This window comes from Leptosomus discolor, chromosome 12, assembly GCF_034619465.1.
Source record: "Leptosomus discolor isolate bLepDis1 chromosome 12, bLepDis1.hap2, whole genome shotgun sequence".
In the NCBI taxonomy this organism is placed as follows: Eukaryota; Metazoa; Chordata; class Aves; order Leptosomiformes; family Leptosomidae; genus Leptosomus; species Leptosomus discolor.
This window is the reverse complement of record NC_141402.1, coordinates 4605111-4631521: the sequence shown is the minus strand read 5'-3', so window position 1 is coordinate 4631521 and position 26411 is coordinate 4605111. Positions and strand designations below refer to the sequence as shown.

General features: G+C 44.7%; 1 protein-coding gene across 1 annotated transcript; it reads right to left on the bottom strand.

Moving 5' to 3' along the window:
- Positions 1-22001: 22001 nt before the first annotated feature.
- RPS13 (ribosomal protein S13) lies at positions 22002-26404 on the bottom strand. The gene is made up of 6 exons (XM_086472052.1): positions 26326-26404; positions 25854-25902; positions 24259-24337; positions 23235-23404; positions 22759-22859; positions 22002-22080 (listed from the first exon to the last, which is right to left on the bottom strand). Exons 1-6 carry the CDS (start codon positions 26346-26348, stop codon positions 22047-22049), a joined length of 456 nt encoding a protein of 151 aa, XP_086328178.1. The 5' UTR covers positions 26349-26404; the 3' UTR covers positions 22002-22046.
- Between the last annotated feature and the right edge of the window lie 7 nt (positions 26405-26411).

Here is a 26411-nt window from a genome sequence, read left to right as displayed (position 1 = left end):
ACAGAGGAAGGATATCTCATGATTGAGGTGGCCTGGGGACATCTGAATTCGGTTCCCAAATAATTCATAAACTTTCAGACTCAGTTGTCATCTTACAAATATACAAAGGAAAATAATGTTTCCTTACTTGCACTCTTGTTCTGTCCTTTTTCTTCATATTGTGAATCTGTCTCTTAATTTATAAGAGCTACTTAGCAAAAGGAAACTCTGATCTCAGCAGGGGCCTGTAGCTGCTGCAACAGCAAATAATAACTGGTGAGAAATCTGAACCAAATCCCACCTCAAACCTTCGTGAAAGTTTGGATCTGGATCTGCCTTTAGGAGCAGGAACATTTCTGCTGTAAACGGACTTCTACCTCTGAGCCAGTAGTGAGCAGACATCCCACAGTTCTTATTTTAGCAACCTCTAGCTTTTTGACTAAAATACTTAGAAAAAATCTAAAAATACAGTAAGGAATAAATCACGCTGCCTGAAATTCTACCTTCCCTCCCCTCAAATCTTATGCCTTTTATTCTGAAATGGACAAATGGCAAAAGCAACAATGAAAGGGTGATTATTAATCTTTGATCCTGAGTCACTTTTTCTTACAGAGCCCTATTCTTCACCTCAGGAAGTGCGATACAAGAGCACTCCCACAGCTTGATTAAAGGTCCAGGTATGGGGTCACACAATGCACAAAGAGAGCTGCAGTTTCGGAGAGATGTGTATTTAATGTCTGACTAAATGCAAGTACGATAAAGAACGAAATAATGAACATTCCTAATGATTGCCATAGCTGTGAAACTGCCGCAGAACTGCTTGAGGTAATTGTGGTATGAAATTGAGTTGCTTTTTAAGAAAGAAATGACCAAATCTGTTTTCCAGAGTGTTAGCCTGGGTGATTACAGAACAGAACTTGCCAAGAATGCCAAATTGTTGGAAAATGGCAGCGTGCCCTTCTCAAGAGAAAACAGCAAAATGGACCTAGGTTTTACTGGCTCACCCAAAAGCTGAGGAATTAGAACTCAAAATAACCCGAGTGAGGTAGCTAATGACTGGGATTTCAGGTTTGTCAGCAGAGAGATGCCTAGGAGAAGGGTCAGAGGTTACACCTGGAGATTTAGAAGATAATGACAAAGCTCAGATAGGCATCAAACCCACCTGGTCCCTCAGAAAGCAAATCATCATTAAATCCAGTTTTGATGAGAACAACTTGGCTTAAGATGGAGAATCATTACTTCCTAGGGAAGATGTTCAGTCCAGCTCTCCCTTTATTTCATCTTGCCCTAACTGAAAAATAAGAAGAAATATTTAAAAAATTATATCAAAGCCTGAATTTTAAACAGACTCCACAAACAACCCAGCTGTTGCAGGAGCCCCGCACGATCCCAGCTGACTAAAACAGCAACCCGCCTGCAAGCTCTTACAACCATTTCCTATAAAATTGACTTTTATGACGACGACTTTTCTACAAGGGATTTGCAGCGCTCTGAAAAGCATTGAAATTACCGATGACAACAAAATTGTCTGTCTCTGAGAGCAGGGAGAGCGGCAGTCTCGCAGCCAGCCCGCTCTGGGAATGGCATCTGAGTCCCGCCGCCCCGCATTGGGCAGGAGCCTCTCTTTTCACCAGCACAAAGGAGGACGTGTGAGCATGAAATCCACTTTGAGCACTGCTCACTCCACACAGCTGAGTCTAAAGACTGCGTTGGCTTGGCCTCCACGAGGAGCTGCATTTTGATGTTCAATCTGTCAGAAAATACCTTCCCCCCCCGCCCCATACTATTCATAGGGTTTTTATGTTCCGAGTCACCTTAGGAATCCATCTTAAGAACTTGATTCTCACTATCAATGGAGTTTATAGAGTCTCCAAAAGGGAAACAGCTGTAAAGATCATGGGAAATTGGTAGCTTTACTGTTAATCTACAAATCCCTCAAGATTCCTGCACCCTTGGTCAGATACAAAAAAGCAACTTTCTTCTATAAACTCACACTTTACACTCATACATAACGCTACCAAATTTTTAAGGTGATAATCAGGAAAGAACTGGCAAAACATTAGATCAAACTCAACCTTTCCTATGCATTTTACTAGATCTAACAGCAATCCAGGATATATCAAGTACTCTCCTCAGTTGATCAGCTGATGAGCGACCTTCTAACTAACCTAAATATAAATGCTTACTCTAAACATAAAGGCTTGCTCACCTGTTCTGTCAATAGGTTCTTTTAATCTCTTAAGGAAATTTTGATTAGATGGAATACAAAGGAGCAGTTTACAACCATTTAATAACAGAAACTAATAAAATAGCATACATTTTTTAATTTAAATCTGGACTTAGTCAAAGGTATTCTGGGAAGTCCTTAAGTTTGAAAATATATTGGCTATCAGATACTCTAGGGTCTGTTGTGCTGACAAGTGTATACAAGTAGATGAAAAAAGATTGTGTGACCTTGTTTCTGCATGTACCTGCGAAAAAAAAAAAAACAAACAACCAAATCCCAAGCAATCTCTACTTGTGAGGGCTCATGAAAAGCCACAGATCTATAAAGCTCTGGAAATCCTTGGTCTCATCTTGCTGCATATCAGGCATATATTTCACCTTCAGATTTTACTTACAGCAAGAAGCAGCCAGTACAGTTCGTGTCCTGTGTGACTCACAGACTATAGTCAAATAGTCTGTTTTATAAAAGAGGTGTCAAGGACCCTTGTCAGTATGCTAGAAAAAAGCAGAACCATCACTGATAATTGAGGCACTGTAAAATCCCTTCCCATTTTGTATAGTCATTACTTAAAATAAGAACTGAACTACAGACAGTAGTAGCTACCAAAGGTTAAGCACGGGTATTTCAGCATGGTGGCTCCGCATTATGTTATTCTTAACCTTTGCTATTTTTTATTTTCTAAAAAAACTGCTGCATCCATCTACTGTACTGGAAAATTCAGTAGGATGAATGGTTCTAAATTTAGGATGCAGGACACTGCAGCTGCGATAACATTTCGGAAGTGGAAGGCATAGTAGATACATGACATATTTAGATAAGACAACTATTTTTAGTCAAAACGAAGCTCAGTTTTGGCTTCTTTAGCAAGTGCACCAATTGGGCTAGTCAGTTCAGATACACTTTATTCCAGCTCTCATCCTCACCTACAAGATACTGCATACTGCGAGCCCTTCTCCCTATTTGTCGTCTGAAAACTAACAGGGAATGCAGGAGAAAAGTAATGGTAAACTCGTCACACAGCATTTCTGCTGCCCCTTCCTAAGCATCCAGGCACAGGTATTTGGAGATAGGCCAGCGACCTGTCTAGTCCACTATACCCTGACACAGTACAGCCAAGCTCTCCCATAATTTTCTCTTCTTTCACCCAGCTGCTTTTGTTGGTCTCCTCCAAATGGATCAAATTATCTGCCCATCTATTTCTGTTAAGTTCAGCATTTTATTGTACCAAGAGATAATGCAGTCTGCTGTCTCTCTTCCATTTATTTCAAGCTTAAAACATGACTGAATCATTTCTCATCTTGTTTTCCTTCTAGCAACTCCTCCCCATTTACATCCTTTCCTCCTTTAAACACATCTTGTCTTCAAAGTAACCCATCCTGCTTTCTTAGGCCGTAGCCTGGCTTCTGTTGGGTCTCATTTTGACACATACTCGCCGTGTCATTTTTAGATAGCCAGTTTTCTATCACATGGAAACAGATCATTGACAGCACCAAGTGAAGTGGCAGCTTTAAAATCAGACTCCAGGCTTTCAAGTCAGGAACTATCAGGCACATGCTTTAACAAATCTAGTATCAAGTTTTGTTGATAGAAAGAGATTTTTAATACATTTCAGTGAAAATGAGTAATATTGATCAAGATCTGAATGCAGTTATTTTTTCTAATCTTGAGACAGATTTTCATTAAGAAATCACAAAAATTAAGGTTAATTACTTCCAAACTAATCCATACAAATTTCTCCAAATAAAAGTTAATTTTTGGAGGGGTTGGGTTGTTTTTTTTTTTGAGGAGAAATTGGCAGTAATATGTTTCAAGTACCGCCATAGCTCTGGTCTCCAGCCAGGAAAGGGTAGGGAGCAGTGAATCTACTGGCACAACCCTAATTGTTTCATATAATTTGGATTTGGGTATCTGCAGTGGAGCAGCAGTTTTGAGCTTCTCCAACAGTGTGCAGCTCAGCAGACTGAGTTAGGGGTTTAAACATGAAGCAAACTCTGGGTGCTAATGAGCCCGATCCAGCATACGACTTATCCACAGAGAACTCCCAGTCTGTGACTCCAAGGAGCTTAGACTGAGCTCTGAAAAGTCTGGAGCAACCTCACCTTCCAGTGCACCCAGTGCAAGCTGGGTTCCCTGCAGATCTGAAGGACTGGCTGTACGTACACAAACACGCACGCATCGCTGAATCGCATTTTCACGTACCCCAGCGAAAGGGCACGGATTTCAGTGGAGTTACACTGGTGAGCGAGGGAACAAACATCTTCAGGTTATCAGCAGTGCGATGAAGTTTCTATAAACTCCATGAAACTTTGCAAAGATTCCACAGTCATATCATGATGTCTCTACAAAACTTAAAACTCAATACCTGAAATTAGGCACTGTTCATTATTTTTATCCCTTAATCCCGTTGAGCTCCCAGAAGATTTGTTGTACTGTATTTGAATTTCTCTTGCAGTACTTCTGTGTACATTTCGATGGAAGAATTAAGCTACCAGAGGCGCACTCTCGTAGCTTATTGCACCAACACTGCTCTCTTGTGGCAGACACTTAAAGTGAAATACTGATCTGTGCTGTACATACCACAACTTAGCTATCATACAATCCAGCTGGCAAAAGGTACATACCAAGCAAATCACCAATAAACATGGATGCTCAGATTTTTGATAGATAAGAGACAAAAAGCAACAACAGATCATTAGATTTGTCTTCTTCAGAGATGAGGTGTTCATCCTCATGCCTATGTCAAGGCCAAGATTTTGCACAGAAAGCACTGCTATTGCAACTCTCTTTTCCAACCTGTTCTGCTGAGATATGTTCATCAGACCAAACTAGCAAGCACTCCGTGCGTTTTCAAATGCTTTTCAGAAATTCAAATCTTGCTCCTCAAAATGGAACATCATTGTTTCTATCTTTTAACCCTCACAGTTATCTGATCATTTGAATTCACCATTTATTTGTAAGTTAGCCACCTCCTCATTTTTCTCCTCAGAATCAGTAAAAATTATTGTTTCCCAGGCATGATTCATAGTAGCAAGCTAGTGAAGATAATTAAGTAAACAGCTTTAAGCATTAATTTTCTTGACTGCGGATGAGGACACAAATTCAGTGGGCAGGAGGACTCTGTGGCTGAGTGACTAGAAAGTACATGCCTACAAATGGGAAAGAGATTCCCAGATGGCAGTTCACAATTAGATACCTAAAGCGTCTAAATTGCCCCCAGTTTCTATGGTTTTTTACCTTCATGGGCTCTGAGAATACCACTGATGCTCTACTGGAGCAACTCTTCCCTAGATAAACATCAACTAGCAGGTTTGCTACCTTTTTTTCTTTGCACATTAAAAATGCAAAAAAAAAAAAGAAGCTGCCTTTCTTCATCACAGAAGGAGAAGAATAAGTTGTGCATAGGATGCACGACACCCATTGAAAGGGCAAATATCCCTTGAACAAGCATGCACAAGCACACACAGCATAAAAGTCTGACACTCACATTCATATAGGTGTAACCACAAGATGTTCCTTTAAAACAGACGTGTAGTGTTAGTAACATTTCACCACAACAGACTCGTGCCACTAAAACGAATCAATAATAAAGGGCCACCCTGACATCCGCAGAATTAAGATAATTCACAACAGGGAAAAAGTCAGCTGAACGTAGGTACTCCAGTGTGATAACTCATTGGATCATTATTGGTTGTTGTTGGGGTTTTTTTTAATGCACTTCAATACATTCGTGTACTATCAGAACTGAGTAGGTGGGACCTCTAGTGAGAGCAGGTGTTGGACTTTTACCAAGTAATGGCTTGCCCGTCCCATGCTCTGCCTTCTCCTTCCTTGACGCACAACTTGCCCTGCAGAACTCAAAGCTGCTTTACACTTGTTAGTGGAAAGCAGAGCCCTCCACCTGCAAATCTCCGCTCCAGCCAACAGGTATTTTGCGACTCCAGTCTCAGACACACAGACTGCTCTTCCTTCCGACTTTCACGCATTTTACAATCACAACCTGTCACAGAAAGGATTTGCATATGCTGCACCTTTCGCTAGCAAGTGAATCGAGCAGTTTCCCCAGGGCAGCCCCTAGGAGTGAATTGAACCTTTCTGTCCACTCAGCATTTTCAGAAAGGTCGTGACAGCGATGTCAATGCTTGTTTATCCTTCCTGTAACTTCTGCTCCGTATATGTGAAACACTGGACAAACACCACCACCCTGACATGGCCAAGAACTCCAACTAAGGTAACCAGCCCTCAACAGCTAGCATGGGCATCTGGAAAGCTAGGGAACCCACTGGCCAAACACACCCTGGAACCCCCACAAGGAAAGACCAGCAGCACTAACATCACTCTGAAGCTCCAGGAGAGTGACCCAGAGTTGAAGGACAACGTCCCTCGTGGAAATCCTGCCCTGTTCAAGCACAAGCAGCTTTTTTAATTCACCACATAAAGACGCAGATCCTTAAAAAAGGGTCCCAGGCTAAGACCGATTTTGCTTTGCCAGTGACAACCCGCCATATGACAGAACACAGGCGTCCGATGTTTCACTCAATTGTCGTGTTTTGATTGCATGTCACACGCTGGTAGATCTTTAGGTTGAGCGATATGATGAGCTTTTAGATTTCCTTTCTTACAGCTTCATACCGTACGCCTTTACAGGAATGAACTTGTCAACTCAGATGCAAAATGAATGAATGGCTTTTAATCACTTTGATAATGTTAACGTTACTGCTTTGACAGGATAGCAGCAGATACAGTTTGCTGATTCAGCCACTTGTATAAGGATCTAATGGGCTTTTCTGACTAATGCCGTGCTCTAAAAATATACACTGGACTAATAGATGAGCCGCTGCAACACTGAAAAACAGGCTCATTAAGACAATTCCTCTGAAAAGTGGCATTTTTATGACAAGATACTGAAGCATTTAATTACCCTGTATCCTGACAGAGCTGAAAGAAATTAATTAGAGAGAAAAAAATGTGCAGCAGTGTAGCAGATCTTGAGGTAGGAAGAGATGCCAATAGTCAGTAGCGTAAAGGGGCACTGGAGACCTGCAAGGCTGTTTCCCCAAAGGAAAGGGGCTGTTGATAGGCTACAGATTGCCATCCATTTACACAGAACAGAAGGCCAGTTTCTGAGAGGAGGTTTGTGATTACAGAGCAATTAATTTTCCCTGCCGTAGTCTGTGCCAGGAGAACATCGGCTGCAGTTAAACAACAGTGAAGTCAGAGGTTTGGGAGGGCAGAAGAGTCTTTAGTGATATTTGAGGTAAGGGACTTGTTTTCACTGCAGTGTTAGCTCGGATTATCCACCCTTAAGCTCATTCCCTGCTTTTCCAGCGAGTATGGAAGGAGAGTTAGAAACCCCGCTCAGGCTGCCCCCGGCAGTGGGGCAGTTCACGTGGGGGCTCTCGCAGCACTGGCGTATGCGACTGGTGTGCTGGGAAGCTGCTCCAAGTGACGCTGAGTGCAACCCCGCAGCCAGCTGCGCTGGCGTAACTGGGGGGACAGCACTGTAGCACCGTACATGCAGATGGCATTAGCTCACCATTGTTGCTGGCCCTGACATCAAACATGAAAATAAACCTTATGCAACCCCTGTCGCTTTTTTTTTTTTGGCAGAGGTTTGCTCCTCTCTCTGACATAGCTGTTTGTGCAGCGGCCCGATAAACAAGGTCAGAGAATTATTTTTTTTTAAAAAAAAAAAAAATCAACCAAATAAACCCCCAGCTTGTTTTATGCCTTTTTTTTTTTTTTTTCTTCTCAAACTATATTGACTCTTACTCCAGCGTACCACCCTGCTACGTCAGTAACCTTGCCGACACAACAGAAAAGGGAGAGGAAGGGTTGGAAGAAAGGCCTGAGGAGGAGACTGTTAAATCCTGCTTAAGCAGGGCTGGTACCGAATGAGAAATCCACAGCCTGTGTTGTCCCCAGTGCAGCATTAAGCAAGCCTCAAGGCACATTTCCTTACAAAGCGCTAACACTTAATCAGGCTAAAGACTTTTGCATGTTCGAGGCCAGGCTTTGAGCTGAACTCCACAGTGGTGTGGTGCTGAAGCCAGGCCCACAGCGATCACAAGTGGAGCAGATGGAGTATTTCCCCAGTGAAGAACAGCTTCACCAGACACACAATTCATCAGCTGCTCAGCACAGGGTGCTGTGGATCTTGCCTTTATAGCAAGTTTCATCTTCGAAAGAACTATGGGCCGTGGCCCGTGTGTCACACGTGGTTCGCCAGGGCAAAGCCTCCAGGCCACAGGCATTTCTAGCAGCAATATCTATTTATACCACAGACACACGTGGGTGACACAGCAGGGGGAAGAGTCACACAGAACAGACGGCAACCCCAGCTGCTCGGACAGCCCATGCCAGTTTGTCTAATGGCAAAACAGGGTTGATTTTTCTAACCCTTTTGTTGTTTCACTGCTTGGTCGCCGTTCAGAGTCAGCAACGTACGCCTGTCTTCAAGCCACAAAGGGCGACCGTTTCAGCGCCAGGACTGTCACACTTAGCAGCCAACTGACAGGACTAGAAGAGCGCACACCCTCCAGCATTACACATCCACTCTGTTGAAAGCTGTGAAGCATTTGTTACTCTTTGCATTTAATTCTACACGTGTGCGTAAAAACTGGAACTTTTTTCATTGTTGGCACAAAAGCACAGCCACACACCGCTGCTCATTTCAATTCTTTGGAGAATTTTCATTATTTTAAATAACAAGGTCCCAGCAAACGTACAGACAGCCAAGCACCCCTCTACTAGCTCTAAGCAAAAGCAGAAGCCAAGCCACAGCGTTAGAGAGCACGTGTAGGTATCGGCATCGACGGGGGATGCGTGGGGTAACAGGACACTGCAAACGCTCCAACCAAGGGCACACCTCTGCTCCCTGCCACCCCACCAGATGTACCTGACCCGCGCTCCCTACTTCAGAGGCACATCTCACCAGCGAGGAGCTTAAAAACAACCAACGAGGCACGAAGCACGCGTCTGTGACTGCCGCACTCCGGGGAGACCTGTAAAGAACACGGAATTGGCCGGGTGGGTAAATACGCTGGCTAAAAAGATTGGGAAGCAATGAACTAGATGGTCCCCCTAGTGCTTCCTTGCCTTTGACTGTCATTGGGAAGTCGGAGTGAGACCATCCCTGCTCGCTCTCAGCGGAGTGAAGTAGTCCTGCATCTGCTGCGCATCACTGCCTGCGTGGGAAAGGTGACCCTTTTTGGCAGGGGAGAGACTGCAGCAGTTCCCTCTTTGGGAGAGACACTCTTCACTAGCACAGTCAAAACCTCTGCCCAAGATGTACAACATTTTTATTACTGCAATTAATAAAAAGAAGCAGCTGTTTAAACAATATATAGTGACAAGTGCTAATACTTTGAAGAAACATATCCAACTACAAAATGTTCAGCATATCTCTTTGCTGTGTCACAGAGGATAAGAGAATGACTGAAAACAGCTGAGTGGACATAAAGAGCTCACAAATGCCTTATTAATAAGTGTGTTGGATCTAATGATCTGTGAAACTGAAATGAGATTATTTGGATTATCTCATTAAACAAGAATAATAGCAATAGTAACTGGGTAGTAATTAGGAGTGGGCCAATCCAAGGACAAACTAAATAATAGGGCCAAAAGACTCTTAATTAACACTCTGCATTTGTGTGCCTGTACATCTACACCCGGAATTTATGAAGAAATCAAGAATTGTGCTAACCAAACAGCCTGATTTTAACAATCAGAAATTAAGCCCCTGGCTGTCCGCACCTGTATGGATCACTCAGCCTAAAAATTAAACAATGATTAAATGGGGCTATTTTGGCAGAGCTGGCCTTGAGGAAACAAAAACATGCAGCCAAAATGTAAAATGATTTTCAAAGGCTCAGCAATTAACAACCAGCTCCAGGCAAACCTGCAAGGGACTGGCAGAGGCAGAACAGAAACAATACCTAATCTCAGCCCTTTGTTTTAACCACTGGCCATTGCAACCTCCCAACAAAAGCGTGGCTTTTCCTCGAAGTGTGAAAGTAATTCCTGACCCGATTCAATGCGTAATACAAGATGAAGCACCACATGAATTCTACCTTTTATACCTTGTTTATATGCTTATCCAGAAGATCTTTGGCTCAGGGCAAAGAACAGGACACCTCTGCAGCCTGCCAGGATGGATGGGGCATGAGGGATTAAACATGACAGGTTCAGCCTGATTGACAGTTAGCTCAAAATGTCCCTGGTACTGAAGCCTGAAGTAGTTACTGTTGTGCAAAAACTACTGCTCCTGTTCCTTCCCCAAGTACTCCTTACTTCACAGGAAAAGCAGGCAATACAATATACAGTACAGCAATAAAAGGCTTTTCCAGGGGGGTGGACAAATGAATCTAAAAAGTTAAGACAAACTGCTCAAAGGCCCAGCACTGGACACACAGCACTGTCCTCTCATGGGTTTCTGAAGGGAGCATCATCTAGCTGTGCTTAATGCTCCAGAGTTATTGAGACCACACCACAGCCCAACAACGAACTGCGGACTGCACTTATCAAGGGAATTTAAACTCAAAACCATCCATCTTATTGGTCAGGTTGCAAGGTGTTTATTTCCCTTTCAAGGCTTCGCTTCCACTTACTGAATTATTAACATTAGCAAAGAAAAAAAAAGGGTAATTGAAGGAAGCTACTTCGAAGAAAGACGTCTTTGTTGCTAGAGTTATTTTATTAAGAACAGAAACTGCAGCCCTTCCTAACACACTCGTAATTCTCCACAGAATACAGTGTAATTTCGATCTTGCTTTTGTAGCAAGTTTGAACTATAAAAGAACTATGGTTTTTAAAACTAATTTTAAAGATGACAAGGGCTTGGTAGATATTTCAAAGACAAAGAGGAGGGAAAAAATAAAAGCAAAACCAATGAATTCTCAATTACCTTGAAGGGTAGAGACAGAGCTACCTCTAATCCAAGCAAAGTGCTCAGAGTAATTCAAGACTGAGGGAGGAAAGATCTGAACATTTACAGAAGGGGAAAAATCACTCTACTAAGAAATCCCTGAACTGCTTTGGGGTCCCTCTGAGAGGACCTAGGATAGTGCTACATATAAGACTAATCAGTCCAATTTCCTGGGTTTTGACTTGCCCCTCACAGGGCTGCTCAGGCTGTGGCCGGACTGCCACACAGGGCACACTAGGGCAGTGTCCCTGGGGCACAGCTCCTTTCGCTCGCCTTTTCCCCTTTTTGTCACAGACCTACGTGGGTCACAAAGCAGGGAGGGGAAGAGAGTCTCCCAGAAAAGGCATTGGTGGCAGCAGCCTCCTGCTACTGGGACCACAAGCACTCATCTCATACACAGACTCCCACGTTTGTTGGGTTGATGACGCCACCCGAGCACGGACTGAAAGCCTGCTGACGTGTCAAGCCTCCTCCAGCACGTGAGAGCTACGTGACTCGCGCACCCACTCGCTGTGCTGCCTCGAGCCAGCTGCCAGGCACGGCTGAACTCAGCAGTCGGCATGACAGTGAAGAGCATTTAACAGATAGCTGTGCACTGAAAGGGATCCTCTTCTGCCTCCCACTCCTCTACCTCTTTCCTTAAGCCAGATCTAGCATCTGCGGGCTGAGCCGCAATACTGGCTACAGACTGGATTGCACTCTCAGCTGTAGCAGGCCAACAGTAAACCACACACTACATAGCTACTGAGAGAATTTTGCATCCTACTCCCAGGGTGATGGCAAAGGAAGGTGTCAAAGATGTCAGTGGCACGAGCAGGGAAGAGGATCAGTTAACAGAAAAGAGCTCTGCACCTGATGGACTGGGAACGTACCCAAAGTACACAGATACGGAGACATTCTTCTTCACATGACCTTCACTCCTAAAGCAAGTTGAAGCCTACATCAACATGTATGAGGTTTGGCTCTTCTCAAGCCATGAAACTGGGGAAGATTCCCATCACCAGGAGCCAGCCTGGATGTAGACAGCTGGAAGGCAGCCTGTTCCCCTGCTTGGGAAACGGAGGCAAAAAACTAGGTGGCAAATCTGTTCCCCCTTCCTCCTCCGTAAAGAGAGAGATGCCTGCAATTCCTTGTGTCCTGCACCAAAATGGATAGTCATTTCTTGTTTGAAAGTAGAGCAAATTTCCTTGCAATGAGAAGTAAATGACTGCAACTTGAATGGGTGGAAGGTTTCTGTTTAAGCTGGCTTTTAATGTGTATCTTGAATGACTCCAGCAAGAGAAACTGCATTTGAACGGGACGCTGCGTGTATGAATGACGCAGGGGTCAGTGTGTGCCCACCGAGCATGGGAAGTGCTGTAATCAGATGGGCCACCTTTTGTGCCCTACGCAGAGAGGTAATACAGAGCCAGGCACCACTACTTCTGATAAAGACTTTTAGCATGAGAATGAGGTGTCGTTATCAGATCAGCAGGGTGCTTTGCCTTGGAAGGGAAGCCATGGAAGAGACAGCACTCAGACTACCCCAGCTATCTATCTGGCACAGATCAGAGAGAGCTCCAAATATCACACCCCAGGGACCGGGCACTTGACCATGCTCCCTGACGAGTCTCTGCACTTTAATAAGTGGAGGCGTACTCAGGGGCTAGGGAGCAGAAAAAAAGCCACTGCTTGAAATAGCAGCACAATCTAACCCGTAGTCTGTGACTTTTTTGTAGACACAAAAATGTGGGGTGATGCTAACACTGCAGACCTCCAGGACAACAGTACACCTAACACTTCACAGTAGCCACTATCTTCCCATCAAAAATACAGAGTTAGAGGGAAATTCCTATCATGTCTCAGCTCAGGTGAGAAGAAATATGATTAAGACTGAAAATATACTGATGGCCAGCTCTACACACATCAGCTGCTTGTGCCTAACAGGGCCTGCTTTCTCTCACTGCTGACTCAGACATTTAAGGATTAAAAGCCAGGATGCAGGGAGAAAGGCTTGTCGTTCAGGTTGTTCCAACTAGTAAAAGATCTGCATTTCAAGACAGGCTGACACACATGCAACATATTCTCGTCTTTTTTTTTTTTTTTAAGCTAAGATTCTTGCACATTTGGGTAAATCCAGGAGATGGAGCTTCATGAAAGTTCCCGTGCCAGCAGATGAACCAAATCCAGGCACATATCTCTTAAGTCTGTGCAACCCTTCCAATCAGTACTTCAGCACATCTGCTTTATTGTCAGTGTTGACTCTTGCATGACTCTTACCACCACCACTGCAGCCTCCTGAAACTGCTGCTCAGTTTCTTGTGCTTCCACAGAGTGAGCCGCTGCAAAAACCTCAGACTGGAGTTCAGTATGTGTGCTGTTAGCAACACTGTTGGGTAAACCTCTGGTTCGTCACCCCAAACGCCATTTCACTTGACCTTCACTACAGAGTGAGCGACATGGGCAAAATATTCCAGTTTAACATGGCTGTTGACGATGTAGCACACTAGAGCGAAATGGAAAAATATGAGCATGTATGTGACAGTGAAAGGAATACTTCTCAGCCTAAACTGCAAGCTACAAAAACAGTACTAAACTGCTGTATGCCATGGGATTATCCATCATTGTGATGAACTGAAGCCAAAGCCTGTGTTTTGTTAAACCATATCTATCATCGGTATCTGCAGTGTGACATTTCCGATTACAGTTGCTTTCAGACGAGCTTTTCAATTTTGTTGGGCAGACAAATCTAATTGCTGTTTAATACCAAACAACACTGCAGCAGGACGTGATTGCTTTGCTTAAACAACATTGTTTCATTAAACTGCTCAGATTCTAGCTATTAGTTTGATCTTTGGATCAGATCAGAAGCAAGGCTGACAGGAGTCCTTATCTGAAATAGAATTTCTGACTAGACCAATTTGTGACCCTCAGAATTTTATTACACAGCTGCAGAAGGCATGGATGTTTGCTAAGAGGGGAAGACACAATTTCAGAGATCACTGAAACATAGGCTTTACCTAGTCTTTAAGGAGAATCCTGTATATTAGGCAGCTAAATCAAGGGGATTATTGTGCAGTATTTTATCACAGAACTTGTAAGCCAAGAAGTTTGAAAACTGAGAAGTGACAGCATCTCAACTGGACAACACGGCCAAGCTTCTAACTTCTCCTGCTTTCTGTATCCTCCTTTGCTATATCCAAAGTTGCCATACACAGAAAGACAAGACAACAGTAGGAGACCACACCACGATCCGCTTCGAGCTGGCAGAAGTAGAGAGTGGCCTGCCCTGCAAGAGCACAGGTAGGCAAAGCTCCAAGACAAAGTCTGGCTCCATCTCCCTGGTGCTCTACCGAGGAAGGAAGAAAGGCCCAGCCCACTCCCCACTCTGGAGAAGAAGAGGTTGGGGAATTGCTCCCTCCGCTCTCAACCTTGCACATACATCAGTGCAAAAAAGGATTAGTGTAACTGCCTGCCCACGGAGTCACACGATGGTATTCTGTGCCAGGAGCAAGTGCCACGGGCTGCGTCCCCAAACACCCCTGTGAACTGCCTCCATGCTCAGCTCTGCATCTCTCCCCACACATGCCATTTACATATAAACACCCATCTTTGTTTAAAGTGTAACTGTATTACAGGCTCACAGGTCAGACACCAGACACGGGGCTGGGATTCAGCACAGCAGAGCTCCATGCCTAGCTCTCCTACTGCCCCAGGCAAGCTATTTCACTGCTTTGTGCCCTTGTCTCCCTGGAAAGGGTGGGCCATAGCCTACTGCTCTTACACAAACCACTGAGATTTACGGGTCAAAAGTACGATGTAAGAGCCAGACATCAATGACATGGTGTTCCTTCAGCATCGACGTTGCAACATTCATGTTTGGTGAATTCCAGAAAACTAAACGCTTTCTCCAGTGCCTCTCTACTCCTGGTCATTACACACCACTCACAAGGTAATAACAGTACTTGGAATTTGGGGCCACTGAAACACTGAGTCACCTCCCCGCACGTCACAGGAACATTATTTGTTAGTAGGGGTTTTATTTGTTAATCATATACGGTTTTGAGGTCCTAGTTTGATCAGAACTAGTGAAAAAACTAGTTTTAAATATTATTTTGCATTGTTTTCCAAATACAGACTGGCTTAATAGCACAACACTAAACCAAAAGAGAATCCAGATCAATTCTAGTGCTGAAGAAAGTTATCAGGAATAAATACTAAGGAGATCTCTCTAGCATGAGTTTGAGCTGTAAATTGAACACTCAAAAAAAGACAGGTATTACCCTACCAGCAGTTTCTGAAAATTTACCCATCTGTAGTCCTAGTCTTGCCAAGACCATCAGAACTGAGCAAGATGGGATGGACTTTATTTTAAGTTAAAACATTAATTAATATTTAATTGTTATTTGTTTTCCATTGTTAAAAACCAACAAAACAAAACAAAAAAAAACCTCACAAGGAAACAAGTTGTTTTACAGCCTGTATTTCACAACAGCTTTTGGTGTCCTCCCTGTGACCACTAACATATACTATACTGAGAGATGTTTCCACCCCCTTTCTTGCAAATCCCAAATGTTTTTGCCATCACGACCGATCCTCTGAGATTTGGATCCTTCCCGAGTTCATTTAACCTGATTAATTTTTAATGTCTGTCACTGGTTATTTCACCCAGTCAGTCAACAGTTCAAAACGTTAGACGCCCTCTTCCCGCTCTGGCATAACACAGGGCTCAGGATCTACAGAAATTATTCATCTGCATCATAAAGAACTTGAAGGAGCTGTAAAAGAGATTGATCCCTGAAACTTGAAAGCCCCTTCCTGGCTCTGAAGGAGAATTCTGACCTGAAAAGGGGTCTTGAGTAAGCAGCCTCAAAGGGAATAAAATATTAGCCTGTAAAACCAGCACTCAGTAGAAAACTCAGGTGATCTTTTAATGTAGGTACACCTCTTGCCTCAGGCACAGTACTTGCCACAGAGTACCTAGAGCTCACAGGTTGATGTAACAGGCTGTACTTTGCTTCCTTTTGTCCTAAGCACAGAGCAAGCCTCCAGAAATTAACTGCCAATACTTCTTCTCTAGTAACCAAGCCCTGCGGGACAATGCTACCATTTATTGTCATATCCCATACACACTGCTATGCTGTTACCCTTTTATATGATTCAGCTCCAGTTACTGCATCTGTGCTGGTTAAGATGTTGAATAAATCCTGTGGCGACAGGAAAGAACTCACACCAGTGAGCAACGCTGTTCATTACAAGCATTTAGACTTCAAACTAGAAGTAAAATTTATCCCAAAAGCAGGAGAGGGTGGAGAGGAAAGAGGGAAGCTTTTATTTATCCAACTGTAAGTAAGTCCAGAAATTCTTGGGAAGCGAGAAAAGGACGTACACAGACATCCCAATGTGCAGCACACATTGTTGAACCATTTCCTGTTGCCAAGGTATGTGCTGGCAGAGGGAGGTTACCACGGCACTACGACCCATTGTCATGCAAATGATGCAGAGTTATTGAAGGGACTTCCCAGCAACAGCTCGCATTTTTTCACTAGTTTGATCCCAGCATTGAAAAGGAAACAAAACAACTGTGTGAACATGAAGCAGCGTTGGCTTAAGCCAGAAACACCAGCTATCCCAGAGCTATGGGAGTACCAAACCTGCCTTTGGTGAATTCAGTAGGCCCTACTGCTCTTTATTTAAACAGGAACAGGGAAAGAAACTGGCCCTTGAGTCCTGAGAAACACGTGCAGTGCTTTTTAACGACATTGTTTTTCATGACCTGTGACACGGAAAACAGTGGAAGAAAGTGACACAAACCTTCGCTCAGAAAAATCAGAGTACAGGTTTCGTTCACATTTTGCTGTCTGGGATTAACTCACATGTAATGATTTCGAGTTGAAGACTGTAAAAAGCTTACTGGCAGCAAATGCAACTGAAGACTACAAACTGCTTTCCAGAAAAATCACAAGAGCATATACTTGCAGCCATTCATTTATAAATCCAAATAATTCCTTGCCTTTTCTGATTGTTATTACTATAGCTTGCTCTTTTCAGCTAGAGAAATTCATGGTTTTCAGCAGCAGCAATGATTTATCATCAGAATAACTAGTGTTTAAGCTTGCTTACTTGACATAAATCACTAGAAGTTTCTTATTTTTCACAGAAGTAACTTTAAACAGGAACTGTCAATTAGAAAAATTCACAGAGGTAAAAGACTGTTGGTTTGCCCTCACGAGGGAACCAGTCACACACAACAAAATCCTTCAGAACGAACAGATGCCTAGCACTCAAAGTGTCCCCTGGACACGACTGAATCAAAGCTTTCCCTTAAATCCCTGTCAGGGTTAATCTTTCCCATACTTAACAGTCACCTCAAACTCCTTCCTAAAAATGAAGCTAAAAACTGCGCGTGGCGTCAGTCACCTCTTGATTCAAGCACAGGAATAAAACCTCACCTTTCTGGACCTACTGTTGCAGGATGAACTGTGGAAGTGAAGCAGCATGAAGTTGTGTCCATACATCTGAATGCTGCCCTAGCTGACTCAAGTCAGGGTAAGCTAAACTCACGTCGCCTAAAGGAACAGATGAAAATTGCCTTGACTGATTTCCAAAAAAAAAGGGGGAAATGTCCTTAACAGGAACTCAGACACTCGGCCAGAAGCGTCAGGGCAAACACTTACAGCACAGAAACGGGGAGCATGGGGAGAAGGTGCAGGCCAAAGCCAAAGGCGGGTGAGAAAGGGAAGACCATTCTCCCAAGAAAACACCTAGATAAGAAAGGACTTCCCATGTGGAAATACAAACTTATAACCCAAAGAACGCCCATGTCCCATCTCCCTGTGCCATGTCCAATGGAGAACTCGATGCTTCAGTCCTGAAGGAAACCAGTTCTCTCCTGTCACAGGTTAAGGCTGGGCTGGCCACTAAATGAATGACAGAAGCTCTCTATTAACCCCTTTCCCTTCCCAGAAGGGGGAGAGAGAATAAGGGAAAGAAACTTATGGATTAGAAAACAAAAAACTAAACCAGTAACAATAAAAAGATAACAATAAGAAAATAATGAGATATAAACAAATACATAAAAAACCAGTATCAAACTCCCCTGATGATGATCACATCACCACTGACGCTGCAGTGCAGGCACTGGGAAAGTCCCAGACCGGACTCTGCAGCAAATGGGAACTGGATTCGGGAACACAGGGATTGGGATCAAAGGCAGAAGAACGGACAGAGTCCTCCTGGGACGCCAGCTGTAGCAGAAGGTTTGACCCTTGTGATCCCTCAGCTTTACACCGAGTATGACGCACCCGGAATGGAATACTCAGCTGGTCACGTTTGGATCACCCGTCCTGTCCGCTCCTCCCTGCAGGTGTGACCTTACTGACGACCCTTTTACTTATGGCATTTCAATGTGGGGCACAAGATTTAGCAGTGACTTTGGTTTCTACAAGAGCAAGTATAAGCAAGAGCCTTTCTGCATGCCGTTCCCTGGTATTAACTATAAACATCGAGCATTATCGCTTCTAGAAGCAGACACTAACTGAAGAAAAAAAAATACAGTTAGCTTCAGAAAGTGCAGTCACTCGAGAGGAGACCTAGTTGAAGAGCAAAATCACTGAACGGACAATCGGCTCTGTTCTAGCTCAAACCAGGACATCTCCTTACCACCCTTAGCAACCCAGCAGCGACTGCAAAAATCATCATTGTTCTTCCTAAAATCCTATGGCAAACCTTCCCAGGGAATGGCAGACACCCACAGCCACCAGGGGCTCTGCAAGAGCAAAGGGTGCCTCAGCAGCCAGCCTTCAAAACCAGCCGTCACGAGCCACAGGGAAGCATCCCCTGCCGTACAACCCCCAGCCCTGGAAGAGCCGCAGCGCTGGCAAGGACCGAAGGCAAGCGGGAGGCTTTTGTGAACCCAACTTGCCACGTGAACAACCCTGGTACAGAGCAGCAAAGCACAGCGTGGCCACGTGGTTGCCGAGGGGACCCCCACGTACCGTGGCTCGCTGCGGAGGCAGAGGCCCTGTGGCTGCACCTCTCTGAAGGAGGAAGGGCAGGCTTCACTGCGCCGGAGGAGCCGAGAGCTGGCAGTGGGAGAGGCTGTGAGCTCCTTTCTGACATGTGCCCCGGCACAATGCAAGAAAAAGCTCACGGTGGGATAGGGATAAAAGTACTCATCTCTCTGATTTGTACCTGCTGGGAGAGCAAAAAATGCTGCAGAGGGCAACCCTGGAAATTCAGAAAAGGCTGCTGGGAAACGAGGCAGAAACAGGAACATAGCTTCCAAAGGTTAAGACATGGCGAAAGAAACCATAAAGACATGAGACATTGTGACAGGAGAAATCAAGAGGGCAGTGGCGCCCAAAGCCTGCAGAACACCCCAGACTGCTGGGTAGAGAGAAGCCAGGGTGGTGCCTGGAGATAGTCGTGGGGCAGGCAGTTTGTGCTGGTTCACAAAAAGGATTAATTCTGGACAACTACTTGCAGATCTGGATTTATTCCCATTATCACATCTCTCCATCCAAGGGAAGCAAAGCACCTTTACCCAGAGCAGCAGGAAACACTCCACTAACTCTCCTGGGCAGTCATGACCTGTATGGTACCCAGGCAGCAGGATCACAAGTCCCGAGCCGCCTGGCGCAGTCCTGGTGCTCGGCTAACACGGTAGGTAGGAGACCACCTGAGCGTTTCACCCAGGCACAGTCCTGTCCCACAGCCCCAAACGGTAAGCTCACCTGAGGCTTCCACAGGACCACGTTCCTCCTGGTCCCGCACTCCTCTGACACACACGGTGGGACCACATCCTCCAAATCCGCTGCTCGGTGTCATGCTGTGTAGGGGTCCACTCCCCAGGGAGGATTTACCCCTGCCAGTGCCTCGGCTCCACTGTTCCCACGCCTGGCCAGGCACCCACTGCCCTGGGGCACACCAGCTGCTGAGCAGACAACCTGCGAGCCCTGGGGCAAAGGAGTTCGACTGACAGCGGACCTCTGCGACTGATAATCCTAATGAGAATGGACAACTTACTTCGGCCAGCCTGTGTGATTTGCAGGGAACACAGACTCCTGAGCAACACAAGCACTAGAAATGTACGTGCGTGACAGTACAATCACAGTACCAGTACTGTCGATCGACAAGAGGTTGCCAAACTCTACAGGCAGTAAACACGGTGTACTGCACTCCTTCTCTGTCCTCAGGAGGACCTGCAACACCTGGATCTGATCTTACAGCAAGCCCAGGATCTGTCCCTGGGTAATTTTAACTCCTGACAACACGCCCCAAGGCACTGACTTACACAGTATGCCCCTCTCTCCTCCATTCCTGCGAGGCAGACCCCATCACTCTAACAACCCCGTCCTTCCCTCTTTGTCTGGCAAGGTCAGCAGCTGTCAGCCCCCTGGATGGGCGAAACGCCCCGAGCACAGCACAGCCTGCCCTCAGCCCCTCCAGCAAACCAGTGCCAGGAAACAGCACAGACTGCTCAGACCGAACCACCCCCGTGGCACCAAGGTACAAGGACGGTGTCAGTTTGAACACGCCTGTGCCCAAAACCACCCTCTCAGCTGGCACCGCGTACACAGGAGGGCTGCGGTCCCCAACGCATCAGCTCTTCACGGCCTCGCACCACCACCCGTGACACTCGATCTCCGGGTGGCGCCGCTGGAAACACGCCACTGTTTAAAACCACCAGCGTTCCCAAGTGCCACCTGCTGGTACTTTCGTTACTTACACGCAGCCGGCTCAGAACAGCGGGTAGGGAAAGCGCCCGCCTGCTTTCCAGCCGGCGGTCCCGCCAAGCCCAAAGACTCACAGCAACTTTCCCTTTTTTATTTTTTTTTTCCTTTTTGACATCATGAAAGCGGTTTATTGCATCTACACCCCAGAACACCGAATTATCATTGGGAGAGCCTGGCAAGTAATCACCAGAAGCTTTCAAGAAATGAAAGCAAATACCTTGACAGCACACGGAGGCTTCCGATGGAGCGGACAGGAGCACTTTACACTGGAATGCAGTGCTTTTCTTTCAAAACTCTCAATCACAAGTCTGTACTCAGCCTCATGATCAGGGCAGAGCAATCCTGTCTTTCTACAAAATTAAATCCAAAACTTGCCAGGTTCCCACTGGTTATGATCTAGAACGTACCTACTACACTGGACAAAAATGCTAGGGTTTATTTAAATTTACTTAACTTTTTAACACGGCAAAAGTTCAGTAATGCACTAAGACTCAGAAACAAGTCACAATAGCTCAGAGTAACTGCATTTACATTTTTCTCCTAAAAAAGAAAAAAGCTGTGAGTCTGTTCTCTGCATTTCTCCAGCAGGAAGACCTCTTTAAGTCAAAGCTATTTAGAACTTGAGGCACAACCTCAGCAACAGTGCCCACACAGCAGCTACTGCCCCGTCGGTTTAGGGAAAACCCCTCAGTAAAGGCAAAGCATCTGAGCAGAGCTAAACTGTATTTACCCAAATCTCAAAGATTATTCTTTAAATTAAAATTACTTACAAATGACAGCAACAGTTCCTGTCAATTCTGTGTGTCCCCCCCCCCCGCCTAATCTTTTCTACATTTTCTGAATTTCCAATTTTTCCTCCTCTCCCTGTTTTCTTCCCCATTTCTTCCGGCAGGACACACACAAGGCACAGCCCCGCGTTTGCTGTGAATGAATAGTCGCTTTACTAACTTGAGGCTGTCAGGTAAAAAACCCCACTTTAAGCACGAACTGTACAGCTGGTCTAAACCAGCCAACCACCCCCACCCGGATTTGATACCCTACGACAGCAACGTGGAAGCCATGGGCACACGTCTGCTGCACCCCGAAAACTTCCCAATTACATGTAACTTCCTGAAACAAGCAGAAGTTTCTAAGACGCATTTAGAGACAACACAAATTTAGTTAATGAAAATTTATTCTTTCAGTAATTCATAGCCAGCTCTTATGCGACCAGGGCAGAAGCTGTCGATGATTCACTAAAAAGAGAGAGAAAGAGATAAATATTACTTGCAGAAGCAGTTTTTGAAACCAGCTGTCAAAAATACCGCTCAATTCAAAGCTTTACCCACCAGTCCTGAGCTTATTCACTACCTGTTTAAAGTTTTTTCTGGCATAAAGATTTCACTCTTCCTTTTAAAATACAAATCCCAGGATAACAGCACAAACCCATGTATTCAAAAACCTGGCTAGCTGCACTCGAGTCTTTTCAGAAAAAGGGAAGCTAACCCTGACATCTATGGGAACGTTCCTACGTTGGCTAAATTTTCCTAGAGAAAGACTACAAATTACTTTCATTGTTGCCACAGCTACTAAGCCATTTCTCAATAAATTTTGAGAGTGACATGAACTATAAAAGTATCTGAGTGAGGACAAAGACTGCAGCTTGTACGAAGCGTTATCAAAATTACCTAGTAGACAGTGGCTTCACTCCTTCAGACAATCATTTTTTTTTAAGTGTTGTGACAGTCATTTTACCCAGCACGAGTTTCACTAATTTACCAGTTAACAGTGATAAAAACAGCTATTTGTGGCTGCCTGGTTTACCTATAGGCCTGCTCACAACGCACCCTTCACCCCCTGACTAACAGCCCCAGCGTATCGTTCACAAAACTTACGAGACTTCAGTGCAAACAGTCACACAAGACCAGACTTACTACTTCCAGTTGGGCGGCAGCACTCTCTTAGTTTTGTAGTAGCGCGCCAACCTGTGGATTCTGCTTTCAATCAGAATCAGGCGGAACTTGGCATCTTTATCCTTGAAAAGAGAGCTCCATTACAACCAAGCACTACTTGGACTTCTCCATGATGTACCATTCAGATGAGCTTTAATAAAGCACAAAATCCACAGCTACTGCTACAAACTCCACGTCACCATCACTGAAGTCTGATGAATCCAGCAAAATCAGAACAGGACCAGAAACACGTGGTTTAAGCAAAGCTTTTAAGATCCTGTTCACAGACAAAGGCCATCCTCCTTTATGAAAATGCGCCCCCAAACCCCTAAGTTTACTCAAAGGGGGTGGCTAATGTGAAGTGCACCAAGACTCTTCGCTTTGTCAAGTTGCAAATAAAGTACTCTATTATTTAAAAAAGCACACACAGAAATTTATGTACTGACATTAGCACTCACCTTTCTGTTTCTCTCAAGATGTTTGCGAACAGCAACAGCTTTCTTAATCAAGTGATAAAGATCCTCTGGAAGGTCTGGGGCCAGTCCCTTCGATTTAAGGATTCTCAAAATTTTGTTGCCAGTAACAAAGCGAACCTGGGCAACACCATGGGAATCCCTCAGGATCACACCTGAAACAAACATTTACATCTCGCACTGAAAAGAAAAACCTTACACAAACAAATCTTGTGAATCCAACCTTACAGGTACGCAATACCCAAAAAAGGTCTTCCCTAAATTAAAAACCTTTCTGGAGGAAACTGTGAAGACATGGTAGACAACGAGTGAGCAAAATACAACTTACAGAAGCTGAAACACTCCAGCAGATAGCCCTTAACAGATAACCCATCACATTTAGCCAGCTAACACATTCAGTGCTACAACACCATTGGGACATTTTCAACAGGACTCACTGAAGCTTGGTATTAAATCACCCTTTTCTCTATGGTTAACAAAGATGTCACAGCCATCTTTAGTTTAAAGAGTACTGTACCACAGAGATTGTTAATACTCTCAGGACTAAAACATCATTCACGTGGCCCATATTTACACCACATAGCTCAGGACCACATAAAGTGGTAGCATGTGTACACTTCAGCAGAGCTCTAGAGGGGTCCAAACTACTGAGAACTAGTCTATTACGCAGCTACAGCGCCTGGCTCTGTAAGCTCCTGAACGTCAGGCTGCCGATAGTTGAGATGTGATGTCAAGTTCTTCTCCAAGAAACCGGGCAGACTGAACTTCCCTGTAACATCTGTTAGTGGCCACTCCTAAGGTCAGGTTGTAAGGTTAAACAGATGCTTCACATTTTCTGCTTGGAAAAAAACCCGTAAAAGTACTCAACTACTTCACCAAATATGCTTCTTGCAAGAATGAGACATACTGTAGTTTTAGTGGTATCCGCACCATGAATACGTAAGTACGTCCACATTAGTGACAGAAAAATGTGTTTTGTCTCCGTTTAGGAGTGATTCGTAAACCTTACCGATCTGCGAGGGAGTCAGGCCCTTTTTAGCCAGCTTGTAGATCTGTTCCTTTACATCATCAGAAGTAAGTTTAAGCCACTAAAGAAAATGAGAAAAACAACCGATGAACGTTGCTTAATATAGAGGCACGGGCTACCTAAATGAAAGCTTTTTATAAATAGTACAGACAGATGCTTTGTAATGCCTGAATAAAACAACTAAGAACTGAAATTGTACTTCTAATGATATAGATTTTATTTTTTACATATTATGACTATAATGCTACTGAAATATGGTGGGGCAAGACAGAGGAGAAGGAAGAAAGTCTCTGTTTAAAACACCCCATAGCCTCCAAACAGCTGCTTTATCATCAGTTTAACTGCCACAGCAGAAGCACGACTACAAATTTACAGAGAAAAAACCATTGCCATTGGGAAGGAACTCTTTAATTGGACTTTTGATAAAAACATAAAATAGAGAACTATTTAGCCATCTTTTAGTAAAGCACCTGCAGAGATTAGTGAAAAATCAGACTTTAAGTACACAAATCAACTAAAAAATGAAACAAATGGATCTACTCAGACAGGGCTGTGCCTCTTTATTAATTCTATGTTGAACTGTGCTGATACAGCCATCGCTTCTGTGATTACGAAGGGGAAGACAACACCAACAAGGCAAGTAATCCTCGCTCTTTCAACGAGCTACAAAAGCTCCTCATTTTTTTTTTCCTTTTTAATACTGTCACAGTACGAGAGGCACAGCAAAAAATATATTTAGAAGTGCTCTATAGATTAGAATTCGAAACAGAATACAAGTAAAACTAAGACAAAAACTCACAGGGTTTTCTAAAACAACTATAGCATTTCAGCATCCTAAACATTATTAAACTTTTTAACCATCAGCAGTACTTCAAGCAGCTTCACATTATCTTATTTCAAATTGTATCTCTTTACTTTCATATTTCATGCTTTAATTTCATGTTTCTATTTCACTGTTTTCAGTACAAGCTTCTCCACAAGCACCACAAACTGAGCTTTCTGCCAACAAACAAATCAAGGCATTAGTCTTGCAAAACACGATACACCAAGCAGCTGCTCGTTTAGCTGACAGGTAAGCCTTTTAAGTGGAAGTACCCTGAATGAACTAAGAGCATGCTGAAATTACTTCAGTGCTCTGATCAGCAAATTACTGTTATAAATAGTTTACAAAACAGTCGGTTTAGTCCACAATGGCAAAGGCCAAGCTTCATATTTGACTGTGAATAGAGTAATTTAATATCTAGGAATTATCAGCATAGAGGCTAAAAACCATTGAAGTGACACTTCAATAAAATAAATGGAGATACAAAGAGGAAAAGATACTTTTTTTTCCCCAACAAATCGTCTGGCCAGGAAAGGATACCCACTACCTCAGCATCCTAAAGACCACAGTCTAAGGCAGCACCTTATCAGACCATAACTTAAAAATGATGACACGAAATATCACAGCTCTCTTTGTTTCGTTCCTTTCCGTGGGCATTGCTAAGCTGCGCTATGGGAAACGGACCCTGAGCTGACCGCCACAGGGAAGCCGCCCGGGCCCGCCGAAGGGCGCCCGGGGCAGGGAGGTTACTTACCGTCGGCACGCTGCGTCTGTAAGGTAAGGCTGACTGGGACAGGCCCTTTCTGTAGAGAAGAAGCAGATCACACGCTAATCAGAGCCGAACGAACCAGACTATTACAAGGCGGCCTACTACAGGCGTTTCGTGCAAGGCCGTAACGGGCCTGCACGGCCGAGGCCTGCGGCCTCCCTCCCCGCCTGGAGGCAGGGCCGCCACCACTACAGGCCGCACCGGAACCAGGAGCCCGGGCACCGCACGAATGCCCCTGCCCAGCGCCAGCCCAAGGAACCCGCACTTCAGCACCGGCCCGAGCCTTTCCCCACCCTGCCGCCATACGTGCACGGCCGCCAGCCTCCCACCGGCCATCCCCCCATACACGCCACACTGCTCCCGCAGCAACCTCTCCGCCCCCACACCTGCCCGCCGCACCCTTTTAGCACCCGCAACAGCCCCACGCCCCAGCCCCGGCCCCGCAGCGGCGCCTCACCCGGGAGCGTGCATGCGGCCCATGATGGCGGCGGCAGAAAAGACCGAGCGACCCGAGACAGCTCCCCTTCCCGCCTCACTTCCGCA

Excerpts from the sequence above, each read along its gene's own strand:
- RPS13 (XM_086472052.1), bottom strand. The coding sequence starts at position 26,348 with ATGGGCCGCATGCACGCTCCCGG. Across the intron at positions 23,405-24,258 it reads CCTGACTCCCTCGCAGATCG|GTGTGATCCTGAGGGATTCC; the intron begins GTAAGGTTTACG and ends TGTTTGTTTCAG. Across the intron at positions 22,860-23,234 it reads ATCTTGAGAGAAACAGAAAG|GATAAAGATGCCAAGTTCCG; the intron begins GTGAGTGCTAAT and ends TCTCTTTTCAAG.